Source organism: Natator depressus, chromosome 17, assembly GCF_965152275.1.
Source record: "Natator depressus isolate rNatDep1 chromosome 17, rNatDep2.hap1, whole genome shotgun sequence".
Classification (NCBI taxonomy): Eukaryota; Metazoa; Chordata; order Testudines; family Cheloniidae; genus Natator; species Natator depressus.
Window position 1 is genome coordinate 13,991,239 of NC_134250.1, and position 21,197 is coordinate 14,012,435.

The window sequence follows — 21,197 nt, forward strand, 5'->3', positions numbered from 1 at the left end:
CAACGGACCAATGGTCATTAAGCTCATGAGAGCAAACCTGATTGGACGTTTCCTGTTAGCACCCACGGGATCGGCCATCCAACTAATATTCCATAAGAAGAAACATCTGAGCTTCTTGAGTACTCACCGGCTGCAGAGAAGAGAGTTGAAGGGCGGGCCAAGTCATGGGGGTGGTGGATGGCTCCGAAGAGGCTGGGACCTGGTGGTCTGCTCAGAAACTCAGGTTTCAGGCCAAAGTCCAGCTTGTGTGGATCAGACTGCATCTGTTTCTGAAATGGAAAATGGGATTCGAAATGAGACCTTCCTAAGAAGGAGCAGTAAAAGGCACCTTCAGAATCATATGGTTGCAGCAAAGTAGTGACACTGAAAATGGAAAGATGCCTTGCCAGGGAATGGTGTAACAGCGTGTCAGATACTGGGATCCTGAACAGAAATGCAGAGAGATTCTTGTGATTCTTCTAGATAATCACAAAAGGCGGAACAATCAAAGGGCGAGAACAAGAATCAATCTCAGGCTCAGGTTGATGTTTTCTTAGGGTACGTCTACACAGCAAAAAAATCCCCATGGCAGCAAGTCTCAGAGCTCAGGTCAGCTGACTTAAGGCTTGAGGGGTTTATGCTCAAGGGCTAAGAATAGCCATGTAGGTGTTCAGGCTCGGGCTCGAGCCTGGGCTCTGTAACCCGGCAAGGGGAGAGGGTTTCAAAACCTGAGCTCCAGCCTGAATGTTTCACTGCTATTTTTAGTCCTGTAGCACAAGACCAAATCAGTTGACCCAGGCTCTGAGACTTGCTGCCACAGGATATTTTTGCTCTGTAGACATACCTTCAAAGGCCCCAATTCAGTGAAACACTTAAGCGTGTGTTTGAATCCCACCGAAGGCAACGAGATTTAAGCAGCTCTTGCTTAACTGCTTGGGTGAATAAATTAGGCCTAACCTAATAATAAAAGCAAAACCCAGGGAAGGCGTTAGTTTGGACCATATTCTGTGCGTGTTTGTACAGGGTGTGGGCTGTGCTAAGAGCAGGGTGGAACTACCACCAGTTTACAAGTGTATCTTGTCAACGTATGCTTTCACAATGACAGGAATCGTATACCAGTAATGTTAAGTTTGTAACTTAAACCTACAAAAGCCAGAAGTATCAAATTTAATGTTGAAACCTCCCCACCGCATAAACATCAGTCTTCAGCAGTGACCCCAGACTGCAAACACAGGCAGAACTGGTCAAGTTAGGGATTGCGGCTACATCTATACTACGAGCTAGGGGTGCAATTCCCATACTCGTGTACACACACTCGCACTAGCTTGACACGAGCGAGGGAGCGTCTAAGTCGCTGTGGTAGGACACATAATGGCAGGAGAGGCACAGCTTAGCTGTGCTGTGTATAAACCCACCTGAAACTGGTGGGTACATATTTGGCACAGTTAAGCTGTACGTCAGCTGCCACTCCCTGTGCTACTACCTCTCCATTGTTATTTATACCCGTGGTAGCTCAAGGCGAGCTAGTAGGCGTATGTGTATAGGAGCAGGGAAATCACACCCCTAGCTCGTACCGTAGACATAGCCTGAAAGGAATCCAGTAAAGGATGGACCGAGTCTTAAAATCTAAAGAATGTTTGATTTTTGACCGTGTGTATTACAAATTCGAAGCAAGGCGTTGTATTCCATTTTCTTTATTTACATGGTATTGGAATTTGCTGATTAATTGTGCAAGTCCAGCGGAGTGAATTTTAAAATACATAACATTGAACCAAAAATCTTAACGGTAATGCCGGAGCATGTCACGGTTTATAAATCAATATTTAATACTGTGCCAGCTCAGAGTACGGACTTTACAATGACATGAATATGCATATTTAAAAGTTATGACCAAGTTAATGTGCATGCCTCGCGGCTGCTTTTCAAGTGCTAGTAACTTGTCCATGTAGATGTAAGAACAAAAAAAGGCTCATCCATGTTTGGATCTAATAGTCTGCAAAATATTAAAATGCAAATGACACCTGATTTAAGGGCAAGAAGTACGATTTTAGGGCTTGAATAATTAAAAAATAGTCAGAGAAATATACACTTGTCAGCGGAGTCCCTGCATGCCAGATATTTAGCTTATAAACTTTTTTTTTCAGAACAATTAATTTATAAACCCCTGAAGATAATTGCTCATACTAGCAAAAGCTGGCAGTTGCAGCAGTATGAACAGTGTGGCTATAATAATGAAAAAAACCACAACACTCCCAAATTGTATTGATAAAGGACCACCACAGATGGATTAAGAACTAAGCACCATTTGCTGAATGTGCTGGCTTACCTTACAAGAGCACTGAAGAAGAGCTGATGTACTTTACATTGCGCCCCAATGTAAAATACATTAGGCCTGGATTCAGGAAAATATCCCTGTTCGGGAACGCCCTTACGCGTGTGTTTCAAGTTAATTAAATGCTTAAGTGCCTGATCCAATGCCCACTGAAATCACTGGAAAGACTCCTATTGATTTCAGCGAGTGTCAGGCCAGGCTGTAAGTGCATCCTTGAATTGGGATGGACTTAAGCGTGTGCTTTCCTGAATCCAGGCCATAATGGGACTGTTTTTTTGTTTCTATATTCATACAGCACCTAGCACAATGGGAATCCTGGTCCATGACTGGGACTCCTAGGTGCTGTGGGAATACACATAAATAGTCAATAATAATAATAGGCCAGATTATGGCATATACACACTGGCCTGTGTAAGAGGCAATGTAAACTACCGTGGGAGCTTTAGCAAGGCTTTTAATCAGCCGGACTATGCCTCAGGAGCTCCCTGGTATTCAGGAAGAATGCACAGGCTGCATAAGACCTTAGGATGATGCAGTTTGCTCCCCTCTCATTTGCTGGTGTGGAGGAGAGCTTTCTCCTTCCCAAACCTGGGGCTCTAGGAGTCTCTGTGCTCCTCCAGCCACTGAGACTGCAACTGCACCTAGCCCTTATGTAAGGCTGCACATGGGGGCAAGGATCCTTGTGCCTGCCCCAGCCTGACAGCTACACCTGGGCAAGGCCCAGTCTAGTTTAGTCATAGAAAGCTGTATGAGCACAAGTGCTATGTTTGATGTTAATATGCTAGGTTGCAAAGCACAGTTCCATTAACTTCTTGGGGTGCAGGAAGCAAACTGTGCCTTATGGAAATGATAAAAAAGACAGACCAATGAAGGTTTGTGTGTAAGGAGGAGGGCGACTGCCACCAGCAAGTTTCAAAAATACCTTTGTAACTGAACTGAAATAATGAAACGTATTTTCTGGGCATGTTTGGAAAAGTGAATAAAATCAGCCTTACACAGACAAGCAAAAGCCTCCATAGTTCTACTCTGCATATTTAAACATGGGAGTGTAACTGAAGCATTAGATAAAATCTACACCAATGCAAAACAGCACCTCATATGATTTAGAAGTTTGCCTACATGATCTTTCACTGAGCATCAAATCACAGAGGATTCAAAGAATGTAGATAATGGCAAAGATAATTTCATTTCTAGAAAAAATCCTTTCAATTTTTTTTTTTAAAAAGACATAACTCTCTAGGTCAATAATTGTCTCTCTTTTTGGTAATGGGAAGATGAATGAAGATCACTGGCAGGGGAAACATAAGGAAGCAAAGAGGAGAGATTCATCTACTGCAGCAAATTAACCTGTCAACCTTGTTTAAAAGGGTTGTTTTTAAACTCTGCTAGCTCCAGGCTTTAGTAACTGTTCAACATCTCCATATACTGTATAGATATGACTTGTTACAATTGACTCACATACTCAGGATCTCTAAAGTGATATGAAAACCATGTTCATTTTGCAACATGTACAAGTTTCTAACACACAATCAGCACAGCCTACTGACTCATCTGAAGTTGAAAGTATTCACAGCAGAGAATCCCTATGGCTTACTGACTATTAATTAGCTCAGAGGTTCAGGAATTATTTGAAAAATATAATGGAAATATCCTAAAAGGAAAAAACAAAACAAAATCACACACTCACCAAGCCACTGGACAAACAAAATACCATTATAATATGAATGACAATTAACCCTAACGATTAAATTCATTAGTTATTTTATGTTTGTACAACACCTAGCATAATGGGGCCCCAACCTGATTGTGCTTTTTCAGTGCCACAGCCACACAATAATTAAAGCTGGTGAAGATATATTAGACAGCATGGCGGAGGGAGAAGAGGGAAGCTCCTTGTGCCTTCTAATATCCTGGAACACCATTAAAGTCAGCAGAAGATATGCATTTTAAGCCCTAGACTGCTTTTTAACATCTCAACCACTGTATTTTCACTTCTGGTCTATAAATAGAACAAATCTCGCAGTTCATATACGTCCTCCACTTAGCTCTTCCCAGTCACCAGTTGGCGTTGAAAGTTTATGTTCTAATGTCCCTGGCCACTAATGACACAGACATTTCCTGAGTGATTGCGTCTAGGATCTTACAGATGAATTAAGCCTTCAACGTGAAACAGAAATAGGAGACTAAAATGTTTCTGTGCTCCACAGTGTTGTTTCAACGATGGCAGAGCAGAGCTCATGATGAGTGGTGAACCTTTTCCACCACAGATTTGCACTGAGCAGCTCCCCACAGAGGTGTGACTGCCAAAAGGACTGACCTTGACTTTTTGTTGGTGATGATATATCTGCCAGGCGATATGAACGTGCATAGCACACCACTTTCCAGGTTTCTGGAGAAACAAAGAAGTGACATGAAATCAAGAACCATCAGAGACACGTGACACTTTTCTGTGGTTATAGGTTACAAGCTTCACTGATTCACTGCATCCAGAGAGAAGGGGCCGTGAGGGAGCTGGTTTTGGCTCCCTGATTCTCTGCCATGGCACAGACCCCGATTAGGCAACTATCTCCTGCTGGAGATAGCCAGCCATTTCCTCCCAACTCCTGTCCCCTGCATTAGGAAGGTGGCACAGGAGTTGGCTTTGCCAGTGTGAGGCCCACTGGGGAATCCCTCACATCAGGACAATGGCAGATAAAAAATGTTGCAGGTCGTCTCTGCTTCCTTTGCACCGCCACAGGAGCAAAGTGGGGCAGAGATTCTGCCCCTGGATTAGGGCTTTATCTGTCCCTCCAGAAACACTATGGGTCATCACCTTCTCAAAAAAACAAAAATCCATCTTTTGTTTTATCAGCTCTTCTGATGCCAGCCAGTGCTACTCAGCTGGCTGAGAACATGGCTTATCTCAGCTGAAATCAATGATGCGGTATATGCTAATCCACATCAGCTATTTTGCATAAGTAGAGCACTTCACAACTGTACATCAAGTGCAATGATTCTAAAACACTAGCTTCATCAACAAAGAGGTGAAAAGAAATCACTTTTTTTTTAAATCACCCCAGCGCTTAAAATGAGCCTGACTCCCCACTATAACTTGGTCAACTTTGCCTTCAAGTCCTTCCATAATTTACTTTTAGCTGCGGGATATGTTGAAGAAGTTGGCAAGCCAGTGAACTCGCCCTTGTTGTGTGGGTGAAACCCTGTTTAACCTCACCCTCTGAATCTGTCCTCTAACCTGTATTTCATATTATTACTGAAGCACACGCTGTAAAACACCTGCAAGTGCTATTTGTTTGTCTGCTAAGAGTTCAGGAAGTCATTTCTTAAAAGGACACATCTAGAATATTCCTTCCCAAACACTGTTAATTAAGCATATGTACTCCACATCTAACATCTGTTCAGATATAAAAACGGTCATAGGAATGAGGAGAATTCTTCAAGCCACCTGTGGCTTAAAGGCTGTACAACCTGGTAGTATTCTTACAAGCCTGAACTTCATAGGCAGCATAACATGGCAAACAGCTCTATTTTCTGTTTCTAGTTTTTTTTCTTTTTTAGAGCTTTTATAGAGCAAGCAATTATTACAAAACAAAAACACCCAACCTTCTGCACGTCCATTGAGTCTAGCTATGCTAGTGAATATATGGAGTTCTTGTCTCCGTATTTTCAAAAAGTGAGACCGCCAAAGAAACTTATAAAAATTAAAAAGGCATCAGTACTGCTTTGAGGTGACCTCTTAATTCCTGGCTTTCCACGTCTGAACTGGATTGTCTGTCTAAATTTAACTGTAAGCTTCTTGGGGGTAGGACCCTTGTCTCAGTTCAAGTTTGGTACAGCACTGAACAACACTGATATTGCAAAATAGATAATAAAAGACTAAATCCAGCAGTCTTTTCTCAGGCAAAACAAAAACAGAGTTTTGCCTGGCTATTTCTGCAGGATTTGGCTCAGTAAACCTTGTGAGTCAGAAAGATAGAAAGCTCATCGTATTTAACCTCCAGAATTCATTGTGTTAGTGGGTTCTGTAAGAAGCACAAACAATAACTTCAAAACCATGCATATTTCACTTGAGCGACCACAAGATACAGGGATAGAGGGACCTACCACGCTATTTAACAAACATGCCGCACATGTTCCAGATATAACAGGGCACTCCCTCATAATTAGTCTGCATTTTTAACCCACTGGGAGGAGTGTATCAGCGGAAAGTGTCTTACCCTCAACATGGGCCTGAACGGATCTGTCAACTGTGAAGAAAAAATGACAACTTGGTTACATGCCTGTCACTCAAACAATTGCTCTAATTAACAAATTTGTATTGCTTCATTAGGAGATGAAATTAAAATGTTATCATTTTACTTTCAAATGAAGTCCTTTTGGAGAATAATTAGTCCTTTTCCTCGGTATTAGAACCAATCTCCTTCCCCCTCCCCCATGACTGTTGTACATAAGTGTTGACAAGCAACTAAACAAGTCTCATAAAGAGCACTCTGCCCTCCGGCACTATTATTAATTTGTTGATTTAACACTATAAAAATGGAAATTTTGCTAATCTGGAGAAAAACATGGCTAATGCCTTTGGGCAAATTTCTGTTCACATATTTCTAAAGCGGCTAACTCGGGAGGAGATTGGGAAGGGGTCTTGGCCACCTTTCTGCAGATCTGCTGGAAAGGATTGGGTTGGAACTGGCTGGAATGGCACTTTGAAAGTGCCACCACAAACCAGCAACTGTGTCCGTTCAGTGACTATGGTTTTAAAAAAGGGCACCTGGTGCTCTACTTATAAAATTTGAATAGACAATACAGACTGGCATTGACCGGTTGTCGATGGTTTCTCTGCAACGGATCAGCTTTGACTTAAAAGAGGGATTTTCACACTGGAACAAATGTGGATAAAGAATGTTTACACAAAAAGCATTTTTTGTTTGTTTGTTTGTTTTTGGCCAGATATTTTCGGTCATCCTCCTTTGCTCATGCTTCAGCTATTTATGTTTTGACTAGGTTCAATAAATAGCAATGAAAATATAAAATAAACTCATTAGTTATTTCTGACATGTTTGGATGTCCCTCTTGAAATGCCGTGATAAAAGGGAAGGGAGGTTTACAGATATAAGAGGATGCTTTGCAGGAAGCAACAACAGCATACTATATTATCTTGGAACTATCAAAACTATGCTACAAGTTGAAAGGAAGTATACAACTAAATGACTTAATGGAAGATGCTCTCGTTATCTTTTCAACTAGATGAATACACAGAAACAAAAATGCACAATTTGTTTTGGTACAAAGCCAAAGTGCGGCACCAGCTGAGTTGGGACCCAGCATAAAACTCATAATTCAACACCTGCAAATAGCCTTACAATACAGAAAAGCTGGGCCACCTATAGCAGCATGGATTTTTTTCATTGCTTTCAAATAGGGAGTTCTGCTTAACAACTGACAGGATGATGTCACTCATTGTAAACAACAATTAACAGATGAATATAAATTCCTAGCCTGCCTATGGACATTCATCACCAGGATTCATTTTCCTGTAAAATGGAAAAATGCCGACAACTGAACAGTCAAGACCAAAATAAACAAATAAAATGTGCAATTTGGTCTTAAAAATCCAAGAGTGCCAAACGATCAACCAAGTGCATCAATATTTCATCAGCATAATCAATACTATAGTAAATATGGGACTACGTCATAATCCAATTATAGCCTATCAGCATAAAACTTGTGGATGTTTATAAACCTTATAATAGATTTGGAGTTTATCCTTTTACTCATGAGGATGTTACAGGAAAGGGCTTTTCCATTGCATGGTATATGCTTTGTGCTAATGATTAAAGACCATTCCTTTAAGTTGTTATGAGCCTGATCATCCACCCATTGATGTTAATGGTAAAATTCCCATTGACTTTAATTATGCAGGATTAAGCATTTCTAATGCCTTGTCTACACTTATGGCAGTGTGCAGAGTATAGGCACTTTGTATGTAGCTATATGCTGCTGTGAAAGGCAAGCTGCGTCCACGCATATCACTGCAGCGTGTAGCTGCACAAGGCAGTGAAAGGCTCCAGTAGAAGAAGAAGAAGCAGGGAAAGGTTCCGGCACCGGGGAGCTTGATCTTTTCCCAGCTGCCTCCTTGCTGCCAGAGCCTCTCCCCGCTACCAGAGCCTTTCACTACAGCAGGGAAAGACCCCAGCAGCAGGAAGGCTGTGGGACACGATGCTGCTACAAATAGCAGTATTCAGGTGGGAGGCACTGCTTGGTTATGTAAAGAGCAATGTATGGTATATACCCTAGGGCTCAAATGTGGAGTGCACTGTATTTTACTTGCCTAAGCCACGCATCACCGTCCACACTGCTATTTATACCCCTCCTAGGTGGGTGTGCAGTGCCCATACTCTACAAGCTCCCGTAAGTGTAGACCTAACTTAAGATGCTCTTCTTAGGTACCTGACGGGTCCTACCTCAGCACGGGGGATGGCCTGGATGACCTCTAATGTCACTTCCTGCCCTACATTTCTATCAATCTATGACAGAGTCTCTCATATTCCTAAATTATCTGGATTATTAGTTTTAATGGCATTCTCATCTAAAATGGCATAACATTTCCAACATACCCTGGGGTCTTTCTGCAGGAGGGTATGTGGGACAGTTCCCGGTCTGGCTGCGACATCAATAGGATTGGAAGTCTACAAATGTTACAAGAAAATGTCATGAGTTGTGACAAAATTAGTGGGTAAAAATTCCCTGTTTAGCGTTAGTATTCCCCAAAGAATAAAGGTGGCATTTTAAAAGGGAAGGAACACATCATGGTTTAGTAAAATGAATAATACAGCCTCAATTTTCCAAACTTCATTGTCTCAGGTCTTCTGGTTATTCAAAACAGGGTAAATAGAATCATGTAACACAAGAGCAATAGTTACACTGAAAGTTCTGTCCATAGTCCAAAACTTGATTAGCCAGACTTATACAATGTCCACAGTGGTATTTGGAGCATCAAGCTTGTACTGTATTGCTCATCAATTTTAGCACCTGGAAATAATCCATTGATGGCTGTCAGTGACATCAATACACTGAAACAGACTAAGGATTCTAACTTCATTGTCAATATACAATTTATCAGTAATTTTTTTAGTTGTTACAATACTATCAGAAAATGGCAACACCTCTTTAAACAAACAAAAAGCGTTTCCCATGGTTTAGATTTAAATATTCAGCCAATATAACAAAATGCATCACTCCAGGCATTGTAACTTCCCACATTAAAAAAACAAAAAGAATAGAAATCAGCTGCAGTACAACTAACAATTAAGCAGCAGTGTTGTTAACAGCCTGATTACCATACATATGAAGAACTCCACTAATGAACTGCAATCTACATATTCAATCAATAAACTGGAGGGGCCTATTTAAGAAAAAGAAAATCTTCTCTGTAGAGATTTACGCCCTGATCCAGCAAAGACCACAGGGCTATAGAGCCTGATTCTCTTCTTACTCAAGGATGACTTCATTAAAGCCAGAAGAATTACATTGGTTCACAGCAGATATAAATGAGGAGAACCAGGTTCATGGTTTTCGGTGACGGTGGAACTATCAGGTAACACTAAATTCAAGAAATGAATTTAAAAAAAACTTGTTTATTAAATGAACTTGCATCAGTTTTCAGATCAGTTATATCTGAAAATTAGTTGGCTAGATTCTGAACTGAGCTACCACAGTATAAACATGAACTCCATTAAATTATTTCTCATTTCAGTTACACCAGTGTAAAACTGGAGTTACCCAGCTATCGTCAGTGGGATTACTCCTGAATTACATTAGTGCAACTGATATTTGAATGGTTTCAGAGTAGCAGCCATGTTAGTCTGTATTCGCAAAAAGAAAAAGAGGACTTGTGGCACCTTAGAGACTAACCAATTTATTTGAGCATAAGCTTTCGTGAGCTACAGCTCACTTCATCGGATGCATTCAAACCCTAAACCTAAACCAAATGTGAACAAATGCACAAGTAATTCTTATTTTTACCTTAGGTTGAAATGCTCCTTGTAGTGAGCCAAAAGGACCAGTGGGAGGAATCATGGGAGGAATACCTGATACAGCTGGAGGATAGGAGTGAAACAGCTGTAATCAAAAGATAAAAGAACATAAGGAGACGTTTTCTAAATACAAATCTAGTAATTCGAGAGAGAGAGAGGAAGAAAGAAAGCATTCTTGTATAATATTAAGGAAATGAGACGTAGAGAAAATTGAAAAGCACTGAAAACATGATCTCACTGCAACAATGTTAGTTAAAGCAGTCAATGAAATGTTTACAAATGTCATGAATGTTTACTTTAGAACTTAAAAGTAGTTTACAAATCAAACAGCCAGCAAGCTATTCCCTGGATTAGGACAGCATAATATAAAAGGATCTTTTGCAATTGTTAATTTTTAAATTGGATAGAAGTCACAGATTTTAAACTATATCAAAAAGGAGGGAGGAAGGCTAAGCCAAATAAGACTCTCAGAAAATTACTACTTAATTGAAAAAACAAATCTTCATGAGTTCTAAGGTTTTACTCCATTAAAACTCAATTAGTACTTTAGATTTTAATAGTATCTGTAGGAAATCAGAAAATATACACAATTCTTACTTCATTAGCCTGTCTTAGAGGATATCCTGTCACATCTAATATTAGAATAGAGATAATCTGATTTGCCAAAACCCATCATTTAAACAAATAGTTGTGGCAGCAAAAAAGTCTAAATTTAGAGTACCAATTTCTATAACGATAGAGCCCTGGAGCACAGAGGCACACAAATCTCTAGGGAATATATGCCTGAAATATACTCCGCTGGCCTCAAGGTACCTTCTTGCTTTAAACGAGCTCAGTCACACAAGCTTTTCTGTGCAGTGCACATGCGCAAACTGGAAAACAAACCAAATCAACCATATTGTTCAAACTTCATCCTGCCTTTGTGATCAGACTGTGAATCCCTTACTCATATGGAGGAGCAGTTCCTCATGTAATCAGTTCCACTGAAGTCAATGGGACTACTTGGGCAGCTGTGTTACTGTGGGAGTCAGGGGTTGACAGCGTGACCTCAGGGTATGTCTTCACTGAAGACTTAGCCTGGGATTTACCTGGGTGTTGTTCCTAACCCTTTTCCTGTCCACATACAAAAAATTCTGACCCAGATTTGGTGGTGCTTTAAACCCAGGCTGGCGGGCACGTGTGTCATGTGTGACTGTTAAAAATCTACCTCCTAATAGAGCTGTTCTAAGATAAATCCTCTGTATATGCTACTTTTAAGATCAAAATAAATGCTGTTTTTCATGAGTTATTGGCTAATTGAATAGAAGTGGGATTGGGCAAAGTAAAAGATTGGACATGCAGAATGGACACACACTGAGTAAACCACATTCCCGTGTAAACCAAATGTTTCAAGAGTTTTGATCAATTTATTTCATGTAATATACATATGTACATAAAGATAGACTTTTTTTCTGAGTCCCTTTTCCCTCCATTATCCTCTCTCACAAGTCAGTTAATCATATTATAGTGACTGAGAGCTGATAAATTATTTCAATATCGTATCTGTACCCAAAGGTTTATTATCTAAACAATATGGTATGAAGTCTCCTTTCATAGCACATTCCCATCGTTGCTTTTAATTCTGTTTTATTTGAACCTGCTCTTTTCAAAGATGCAGAAAACATTTCCGGATTAGCTAATATTGAACTGAAGGCATCTGAGAAGTCATTATTAGGCAAGTGTCTTCCTTTACAGTAACTTTTAATGCCTAAAATGTGTTTGAAATACGCTAGTGTCTACTGCATTTAATTCTCCATATAATGTGTTCATTCCAAAAGGTGGAGACATATTATTTAATATGACTAATAATAAGGAATGGTTTCCTTACAGTTCTATAATTAAATATATGTTATCTTTCCTCAAGGTCAGAATTATTATAAAACACAGATATTTCTCAATTATCTCTGTATCAGTCAAACTAGGTTAGCGTTTATAGGTTATTTTTCATCTTCAGTGTTTCCTTTTGCCCTTGAATATCCTCAATTTGCACAATCTTTTCCTCTTCAGCTTTCCTCACTGGAAAATTCAGTGGCCACTTGTAAAATTGGACTACAGCTCCCCTGACATGCACCCCGATGATAATGCAAAGGCTAGCGGTTGTTTCTCTGATCTTGACCCAGCATCAACCATTCATAAGGGTAATTTCTTACTGTATTGCTTTAAGGTCCTGAAACAGAGAGAGATACTGTGACCAAAGAGGTCAAGAAAGGAGAAACAAATTATTTGAGCCTCTGCCCTAGACCACATGTATCTTTCTTCCCCGTGTATTTTCAATTCTATGACAGATTGGATTCAATCCAAAACTGGCCTTACATTTGTTCTCCTGCAGTTTTAGTTTATTTGGTGAATGATTCTTCTTTTGGCTTTAAGACAATTGCCAGATTTTCTCAAGGTAAGTCTAATTATCAGGGCAGGTCTACACTAGACACTTCTGCTGGTAAAGTTGGAGTGTGATTTTTTTTACAGACATTTCCATGCTGCCAAAAGCCCTAGTGTCCTTTTTGGCTGTATAAGCTTCGTCTACACTAGAAGGGTTTGCCAGTATACATCAGCAAGCACCTCTTCTACTGCAGACCAGGCCTTAGTTTAAATAAGGATATCAATCCAGTGGCAATATGTGACAAAAAGGCAACAAAATCTAAGAGTCTACAAAGCATCAGTCAGAAACGGCCATGATTACTTAAGCTATGTCTACTGATAGCACTACTATCAGTAAAACTTTTGTTGCTCAGGGGTGTGAAAAAACACCCCCCGACCGACATAAGCTCACCGACAAAAGTGCCGGGGCGGACAGCGCTATTTCTGTGGGAGATGCTCTCCTGCCGACATAGCTACTGTCTCTTGTTGGAGGTGGTTTCATTATGCCGGCAGGAGAGCTTTCTCCTGCCGGCAGAGAACGGCTACATGGGAGACCTTACAGCTGCAGCGGTACCGCCGTAAGGTCTGTAGTGTAGACATAGCCTTAGATTGTAAGCTCTTCGGGGGAGGGACCATCTTTTGTGTTTTGTGTTTGTACAGCACCTAAAACAATGGGATCCTGGTCAAAGACTGGGGCTCCTAGGCTCTATAATAATATAAATAATAAAGAATAATAATATTTTACACCTTTTTTACTGTCACATTCTATTACTGACACATCATTGAACATAATGGGCCAAATCTTCAGCAGCTGTTAATTGGTGCAGCTCTACTGACTTCAACAGACACCCACCAACTTACACCAGCTAAGGATCTTGCCCCATAGGCTAGCAGATAACAACACGATGCCCTCCGTTACATTTAGAAGGAAAATGGCATGATCTAGTTTGGTTGGATTTCTAGTAACTGCAGTTTTCATAAGAGAACTTGTCAATGTCAATTTGAAAAAGCTTATATAGATAAGTCACTCAATGATTTTCTGTATTCACCATTGACTGCTGTGCTTTATTTGCCTAATGCACGTTTATCTATTTCTCCGGTTCTGCATTCTTGCTTGAATCAACATGCCACATTGATGATAACGTATCTTATAAACTGATGTGAAACCCAGTGACTAAGGGTGGAGTCCTGCTTTAAACAAATCATATAAGCATGTGAGTGATTTCACTCATGTGAGTAAAACTGCTCCCATGCATGCATGTTTGCAGGATTGAGCCCTAACATTTCATACAAATGCCTCAATCCTGCAAAACACCTATATATGGACTTAAAATTACGCAGACGAGTCTTATTGAAGATCAATGGGAGTATTCACATGCTCGAAGTTAGGCATGTGAGTAAATTTTTTTCAGCATCTGGGCCTAAATAGGTTCCAAAGTGAGCAAAACAAACAATAAAAGAATCCAACCATCATCTCATTTTTCTTGCCCAGTTCCACTTCTAAACAAAACCAACATGAAAAGCCAAGTGCTTTGCAGAGTTCTGAATAATACTGATGCAGTAACTCATTCTCTAATCAAAATATCATTATGAGAGTGAGAAAATTCTCTCCGTAGCCAATCAAGAACTTGTCTTTTACCAATACGATGAAGCTCCTGACAATGGAGAAAAGCAACCTAGATTTCAGCAGCTAATCAATCAATGATACAAACTGTAAAACCAAAAAGCTTGACAATTAAGTGAAATCTATTGATTTACAATATATTTTTGATTTATAACACACCAGCTATTAAATTACAAGGTTTTTATTTTGCAGTTCTTAACCACAGTGCTAGATTCTCATTGCTGTCAGGAAATAGAGCTTTCAAAATGTAACAAGCCCAGTGGCACAGTTACAACTTTTGAAATCTGAAGCACACAAAAGACAAGGATTTAGTTTTTATACAGTGAAATATAATATATTAGTAAAACTATTGGATTATCTAACCCTGAAGGGTATGTATGATAGTTTGTCATTTCATTACAAATTTCTTAGGAAGAAATTTAGTCTAATGGCTTATGACACAACTGAAAAATGGTGATGAAATTACTGGCGTATCCTGCTTTATGTGGCATATTCAAGCTCTTATGCCGCATCTTCACATCAAGTTGGTCAAGCAAAAGATCTTTTGATTAAAAAAGATGATACTGCATCTTTATCAGAAACCAGCACCACAAAGGCAAACCTTTAAAAGGCAAAGCTAAAGTGACCAAGAACGATAATGGTAATTCCTGGAGTGATGATTAAGAACAGACTGAACATTCTGCTAGTTATTGAGTGGCAATCCCAGCCCACTATGGAAAAGCGATTAAGTCAATTTTTAAACACAGTAATAAAACTCACACTGTGACGGTAGAAGGGGTCAACTTTTGTAGGGTATTTGTCAAACTGCAAAGGGATCAAAGCACAAACTAGTTACTTTGTATTTTGTTGTTCATACCTTCGCTTCTGTTGGTAATATCAAAGACTGCCTTTCTACTATTTAGCAACCAACAGAGATAAACAAAAACAGAATAAGCAAGTTTTCCATAAGACCGTGCTTTGGATTTTGCATCCTTCGGAGTAACTTGACGTCTTTAGGCAATAGAGGAAAGGAACAGGCACCAGAGAAGTATCACACGTTCCAAGCACTATAGTATGTTGGGTCAACAGGCTAAATTCATCAGCCTAAATGCTGCCATTCGGTACTTATTGTTAGTTATCAGTACACGTTTGAGGAAGGAGGAGGCCTTTTTGCCTCTAGCTAAGCGTATCTGGCCCAAAAGCATTTTCTTTCCCTTAAAACTGAGATTTTTGTAGTTTGTAATAAAGAATAGAGTTGTGCTCTACTTATCCTCACATTTCTGCCTGGGGTACGCACCATGGGCGGTGCTGGCGTTGGCATGATGGCAGTGGGCGGGATGGCGTGTGGGAAAGGTGTGAAGGTATGCTGGTGTGTATGTTGGTGTGTGTGCTGGTGCTGGTGCTGATGCTGGTGGAACTCGGTCCTCAGGTAGGGCGGTGGCCCCAAAGAGGCCCCACGATCTGCACTCTGGGAGGCCAAAAATCGTGTGTTGAGTTCCTGACGAAGAAGATCTTGCTCTGAAACAAAGAATAAAGCCGTGAGTTCAGGAGCTTTTCTGCAGTCCCCCCTGGTGGTTGCTGGGTTTGGCTGCCAGAACTAAGTTTAGGTTTCCCTTATGAGGAGAAAACTATCTTCTCCCAACTACCGCATCACAAAACATGAGGGTCTTCCTTGGATCTTCCCAAAATGCACTGGAGGCAACAGAACCATTCAATTTCCCCTTTCTCCCGGGGTTTGTCTTCACTGCAAAGTTAACTCAAACTATAACTTGAGTGTTGTCTCTAAATCGGGACAGGTCCACACACAAAAGTCCTTATCTCAAGTACTGTGCTGTTTTTAACTAGCGTTGACTGGCAAGACTACACAGGCTAAAAACTGACTGAACCTAACCTGTTCAGCTTCTAACATGACCACTCCGTAACACGTACGCAGGCTAATGTCACTCGAGTGAAGCTACTCCTCCAGTGCCTTCCCACAATTTCTCCCATGGCTCCAGGAAGGAGAGAAGTTCTTCTAATATTTCACAGAAGTCTTACTGCCACACTCGAGTGAGTACCGCACAGGTGTGGACACAGCACCTCAAGTATTATATAGCAGTGTGGCTGCTCTCACTCTAGGCTAACTCGAGTGGAGTAACTCAAGTGTAGATAACTCAAATTAACTCTGCAGTGAAGACAGATGCCCAGAGGGTTCATGTAATGGGAGCATGCACTCTAACATGATTTTACCATGGAGAGAAAAAAGAAACACAAAATTTAGCCTCCCACAAATATTCTTTCCTAGGGTGGAAGGAATATTACTGGGACAGGCTGAACTGATGGTTTCCATTTTTAACACAGCCCTGAGCATGTCAGTGGGTACATCCTCTGTCCAACAGCCAACCCTTGTTGTATTGGTCAAAATAAATAATTTGACTTAAAACCAAGAGCTAATTTTGTATGTCGTACCACGAAAATGTTTTTCTTCCATAACACATCCAACTCTTACCTGAGTAAGTACTACCAGCTGGATGTCCTGCAACCTGCAGTGTCCCTGAAGTCAATGGAGGTGGAGGAGGCAAAGCCGTAGGAGGGGCAAACATATTGGGGTGATGCGGGTGAGCAGGAGGTTGGAGGGTGGGCGTGAAGGTGTGCAATGGACTGTGGCTGGGTAAAGAGAGGGGAAATGGTGAAGCGGAGGGGTGGTGGGCTATGTGTGGAGGAGGGGCCTGAGTCTTGGCTGGAGTACTGCTCCTGCTGCTGCTGTTAATGAAAAGAGGTGGGGGGCAATAATTAAGCAATGCAGGAAAAGAAGAAAAGCCTCATCACGCCCCACACCCCTCCCTGCACACACACCAGAAGTTACTTTTGGAACATGCTAAACAAACTGTAACTTTGAAATTCCCTTTTTATTTCCAATCTACTCTCTAGTCAGAGAAATTGAGGTTGCAAGAGGCTGAGTTCCAAAGTTAAATGGTATCAGCCTTGAAGAAATACATGAATGGCACACAAAGGAACAATCCACTGTGTACATTTATTACTTCACTGTCTATTCCTTTCGGCACGAATGCTTCTGAACTGTTGTTCCAGGTAACTGAAGCTCAAATTAGTGATCTTTGCACTAATAAAAACAGTTATCACTAAATAAAATGAAAGATCGTAGAAGATGAGAGACAGGCTGGAGAAAATGGTGATGTCTACCTGCTTATCATATAATTAACGACTCCCTCTCTTCTCCCACAATATAAAGATCTAGGTAGATTACCCAGCAATAAATATTTGTGTACGTACTGGTTGCAGTTTTCCCCCCTTTAACATACTCCAGCATGACTTTTTTAATGTCTTAAAATAGCTAGTGCTCACGTTTTACTTTTCACTATGTCATGTAATAATCATTCACACTTCTGCTGCATGGGACTCTGAAGGAAAAACAGCCTGATTTTGGTTTAAAGTAACTCAAGAACTTGAGCAGTTGTGGGTCAGATTCCACCCCCCAACTCAAAGCACAGAGCAGCCAAAAAGCTAGTTTAACTGGCTCCTGCGTAGGGGAATCCCAGCTTGGATAGATGGAGGAGGATCCAGTGGTTAGGGCACTAACTTAGAACTGGGGAGACCTGGGGTCAAGTCACTGCCCCACCACAGACTTCCCGTGTGACCTGGGCAAGTCACTTAGCCTCGCAGTGCCTCAGTTGCCCAGCTCTAAAAATGGGATAATACCTCCCAGGGGTGTTGTGAGGATAAACACATTAAAGACTGTGAGATGCTCAGAAACTACACTAATGGGGCTCTTGTAAGTACTTAAGATAGATATACAGGGCCAGTGTAGCAGCTCCTCCTTTGTCAAAAGGTCTTCACCCCAATGCAGCAAAGGAGATTAAGCTAACAGCGGTTCTCAAACCAAAGTGAGTCACCACCCCATTTTAACAGGGGCACCAGGGCTGGCGTTAGACTTGCTGGGCCTGGACTTGAAGCTGATGTCTGAGCCCCACTGCCCGGGGCTGAAGCCAACGCCCAAGGGCTTCAGTCCTGGCTGGTGCGGCTCAGGCTTCAGTCCCCAGCCATGGGGCCAGGTAGTAATTTTTGTTGTCAGAAGGGGGTTACGGTGCAGTGAAGTTTGAGAACTGCTGAGCCAAAGCAAACTAAGGCTGCTTTACTTCTGAAGGGTTTAATGTGCTTGAACTATGCACCTTTAGTTAATTCCTCTGAACTTTCCTAAGTGTCCCGGGCAGACAAGCCCTGAAAAGCATGTCCTCCTATGTGCATATTCAGCTAACAATTTGGGCATCTTCGCCACATTTTAATAGGCTTTCCTTTAGTGTTTGCCATAATAAATAACAGTTTGCCTACCTTAAACTGTTGAGGCTTAGGCTGCTGCTGTTATACGCTGACAAAGGCTGAGAGAGGCTCTGTGAGGAAGGGTGAGGCTGCACCAGCGGCAGGTTTTGATGGACAGATTGCAGAGGGGACTGTGGCCTGGGCGGACGTTGCACTTGAGGCTGAGGTGCAGGTGGACGCTGGGCTGCTTCTGGGCCTTGCAGCGGCTGTGAGGCTTGAGGCTGTGGCGGCTGGGCAGGAGCCTCTGTACGCTGAACCAGTACAGGGCTTGGGGAAGGCGCTTCAGGCTGTGGCTCCAAAAGATGCTGGGCCAAAGTCTGAGAAACCTGAGGACAAGCGTCTTTAGGCACCACAGGCTCGAGTATTGGTTCTTTATTGCTGTCCTGGCTCTTCTCTTGACTCCTTTCTAAGCCTGATATTTTCGGGACAGCCGGCCCCCTAGCATCTTGGTTGTCATTTTCAGCTAGCGTGCTGACACCTAATTCTTTACCTGCAACGCCGAGAGAAAGACAGACAAAATGGCTACGCGTGCAAAGAAGTGAGAAAAACCACGTGAACCCATTACATTCTAGGCAGTTTCAGTATTTTCTCATGGTAGGCTTTTACAGGGATAACGTCAACTTGAAATGCAGTCAACTTCCAAAAACGAGTTAAAAGTAATTTCCTGTAGCACACCTGCTCCTGATATTTGTGGTTTTAAAGTCACTTTTTACCATTAATAGATCTGTACCAAAGTATCTTCCCCCTGCCACCTTTATTTCACAAAAGATCTGCACAGTATCTAGCACAATGGGATGCTAAGTCCATGACTAGGGCTCCTTGGCGCTATGAAAATACAAATAATAAACAGCAGAAATTGACCACATTCATGATCCAGCAAACACTTATGCACCTGCTTAGAGCTACGCATGAGTAGTCTCATTGAATTTAATAGGGCGACTCATATGTGGTATTGCTAAGCCCAAGAGTTCAAAAATCATGAGCTAGGCCCCCCAAAATCATCAAACTAGCTTAAAGAAAATTATTTTTTTAATAATACATTTTGGGGGGAGGGGGAGTTATATGCCTTCTCATTTTCAAACATTTGAGGTTCATATTTTCAAGCTTCTCTCTACAGCCATGAGGACTGGAAACATTTTTTTTTTTAAATGAAGCTGAGAAATTCATATAATCCCATGACCCCAGGAGTTGCAGTTTAGGAAAAATTCAGGATACATTTGTGAGAGTTGGCAACACTGCTTATGCATAAAATGAAACATGTGCAGAAGTATTTGCAAGATCCTGGCCTGACTGATTATACAGGAGAAAAAAATGAAACCAACTATTCACAGAATGCTATCAAATAGTGGGGGAAATAAAAAAGATTTTTGCTTGTGACCTCCTTCAGTGACAGTTATTTAGGAGTTACTTGTCACAATAATAGCTACAGAAGACAAGAGAGCACAATGTGATTTTTTTAAATTGGCATGTCCCATTAATATCAGTGACTTATTATTATACATTTAGTACAGTGGAGCCTATGCTCATCACTTCTCAACAACAATCTCCCACCTGAAAGGTATCATACTACCCTTAATTTTTAAGGAGGCATATTTAATCCAAGTGTGATAAAAAGGTAGGAGGGAGTATTACTGGAGGGAGATTCTAAAGGAAAATTATTGCACTTGCACACCGGGAGCTTGATTTTCAGAAGTGCTGAGCACATGCAATTCTCACTGCAGCCAACTGGCGCTTAGCAATTGAGCCTGCTATGTCTTCGACAACCACCAATACTGGGAAAAAGAAATTTAGGCAAAACTATTGAAAAGCCCCTAGGGCTCAGGATGAATATACCGTTCAAAGTGTACTTGAGGTTCTAGATACTTCCTAGTGAGGAAACCGTTTCCTTACCCTTTTGCCAGTTTTTAGGTGGGGAAAACACAACCGAATACATAAATGATAACATGTTATACAGTATACTGAAGGAGAAATTGTTCATAGCTATGTTTCTAACTTCTTGAAGAAGGGATGCAAATAAAAATAATGGAAACAAGCTATGCATAAAGTCCACTATGGCCAGCAAACTCAATTTTCTTGTGATTCCATATTTGTTTTATGGGATTGGTGTGTTTTTTTTTTTAAAAGCCCGAGCTGTTGGTTTCATGAGATTGAAAGAGAATCTGACCCTCCATTCAAACAAAAAGAGTAAGTTTCTAGCTTTTATGGTTAGGGAGAAAAGTCTGAAATCGTGACGCGAGTGCATCCTAAAGGCTCAGAAACCAGAAGGCAATTTTAAAAAGCCCCTACATTTATTTATTTCTTTTTAAATCTTATGATTTTTTTTTAGCCAATCCCATCATTTTGTGGACCGATTCATGGTTTTTGAACGGATGGGGGTGGGGGAATACTGTTGATGTGTTCATACTCTGTGGGCTCAAATGTATGTCTCTTGTGGCCTTTGCTGTGGAACCGAGGGAAGCACAATGGAGCAGCAACTGCGCCTACAGACTTTTTGATTATTATTTCTGGCTCTGAGGGAGTTTGGGAAGAGGCATTCCTTGCT

The 21,197-nt window shown here is 41.1% G+C and overlaps 1 protein-coding gene across 6 annotated transcripts in view; it reads right to left on the bottom strand.

The window, feature by feature from the left end:
- AUTS2 (activator of transcription and developmental regulator AUTS2) overlaps window positions 1-21,197 on the bottom strand; it is a 968,366-nt gene that overhangs the window by 12,465 nt on the left and 934,704 nt on the right. For 2 of the 6 annotated variants that reach the window (XM_074974904.1, XM_074974910.1), the window contains 9 exons: window positions 18,668-19,145; window positions 16,830-17,083; window positions 15,618-15,859; window positions 15,122-15,166; window positions 10,331-10,426; window positions 8,923-8,994; window positions 6,526-6,555; window positions 4,629-4,700; window positions 128-269 (listed from right to left, as the gene is read on the bottom strand). In XM_074974904.1, coding sequence (XP_074831005.1) covers window positions 128-269; window positions 4,629-4,700; window positions 6,526-6,555; window positions 8,923-8,994; window positions 10,331-10,426; window positions 15,122-15,166; window positions 15,618-15,859; window positions 16,830-17,083; window positions 18,668-19,145 — 1,431 coding nt within the window. The remainder of the gene's footprint in view (window positions 1-127; window positions 270-4,628; window positions 4,701-6,525; window positions 6,556-8,922; window positions 8,995-10,330; window positions 10,427-15,121; window positions 15,167-15,617; window positions 15,860-16,829; window positions 17,084-18,667; window positions 19,146-21,197) is intronic. The other 4 variants (XM_074974906.1, XM_074974907.1, XM_074974908.1 and 1 more) reach the window with 4 other exon arrangements.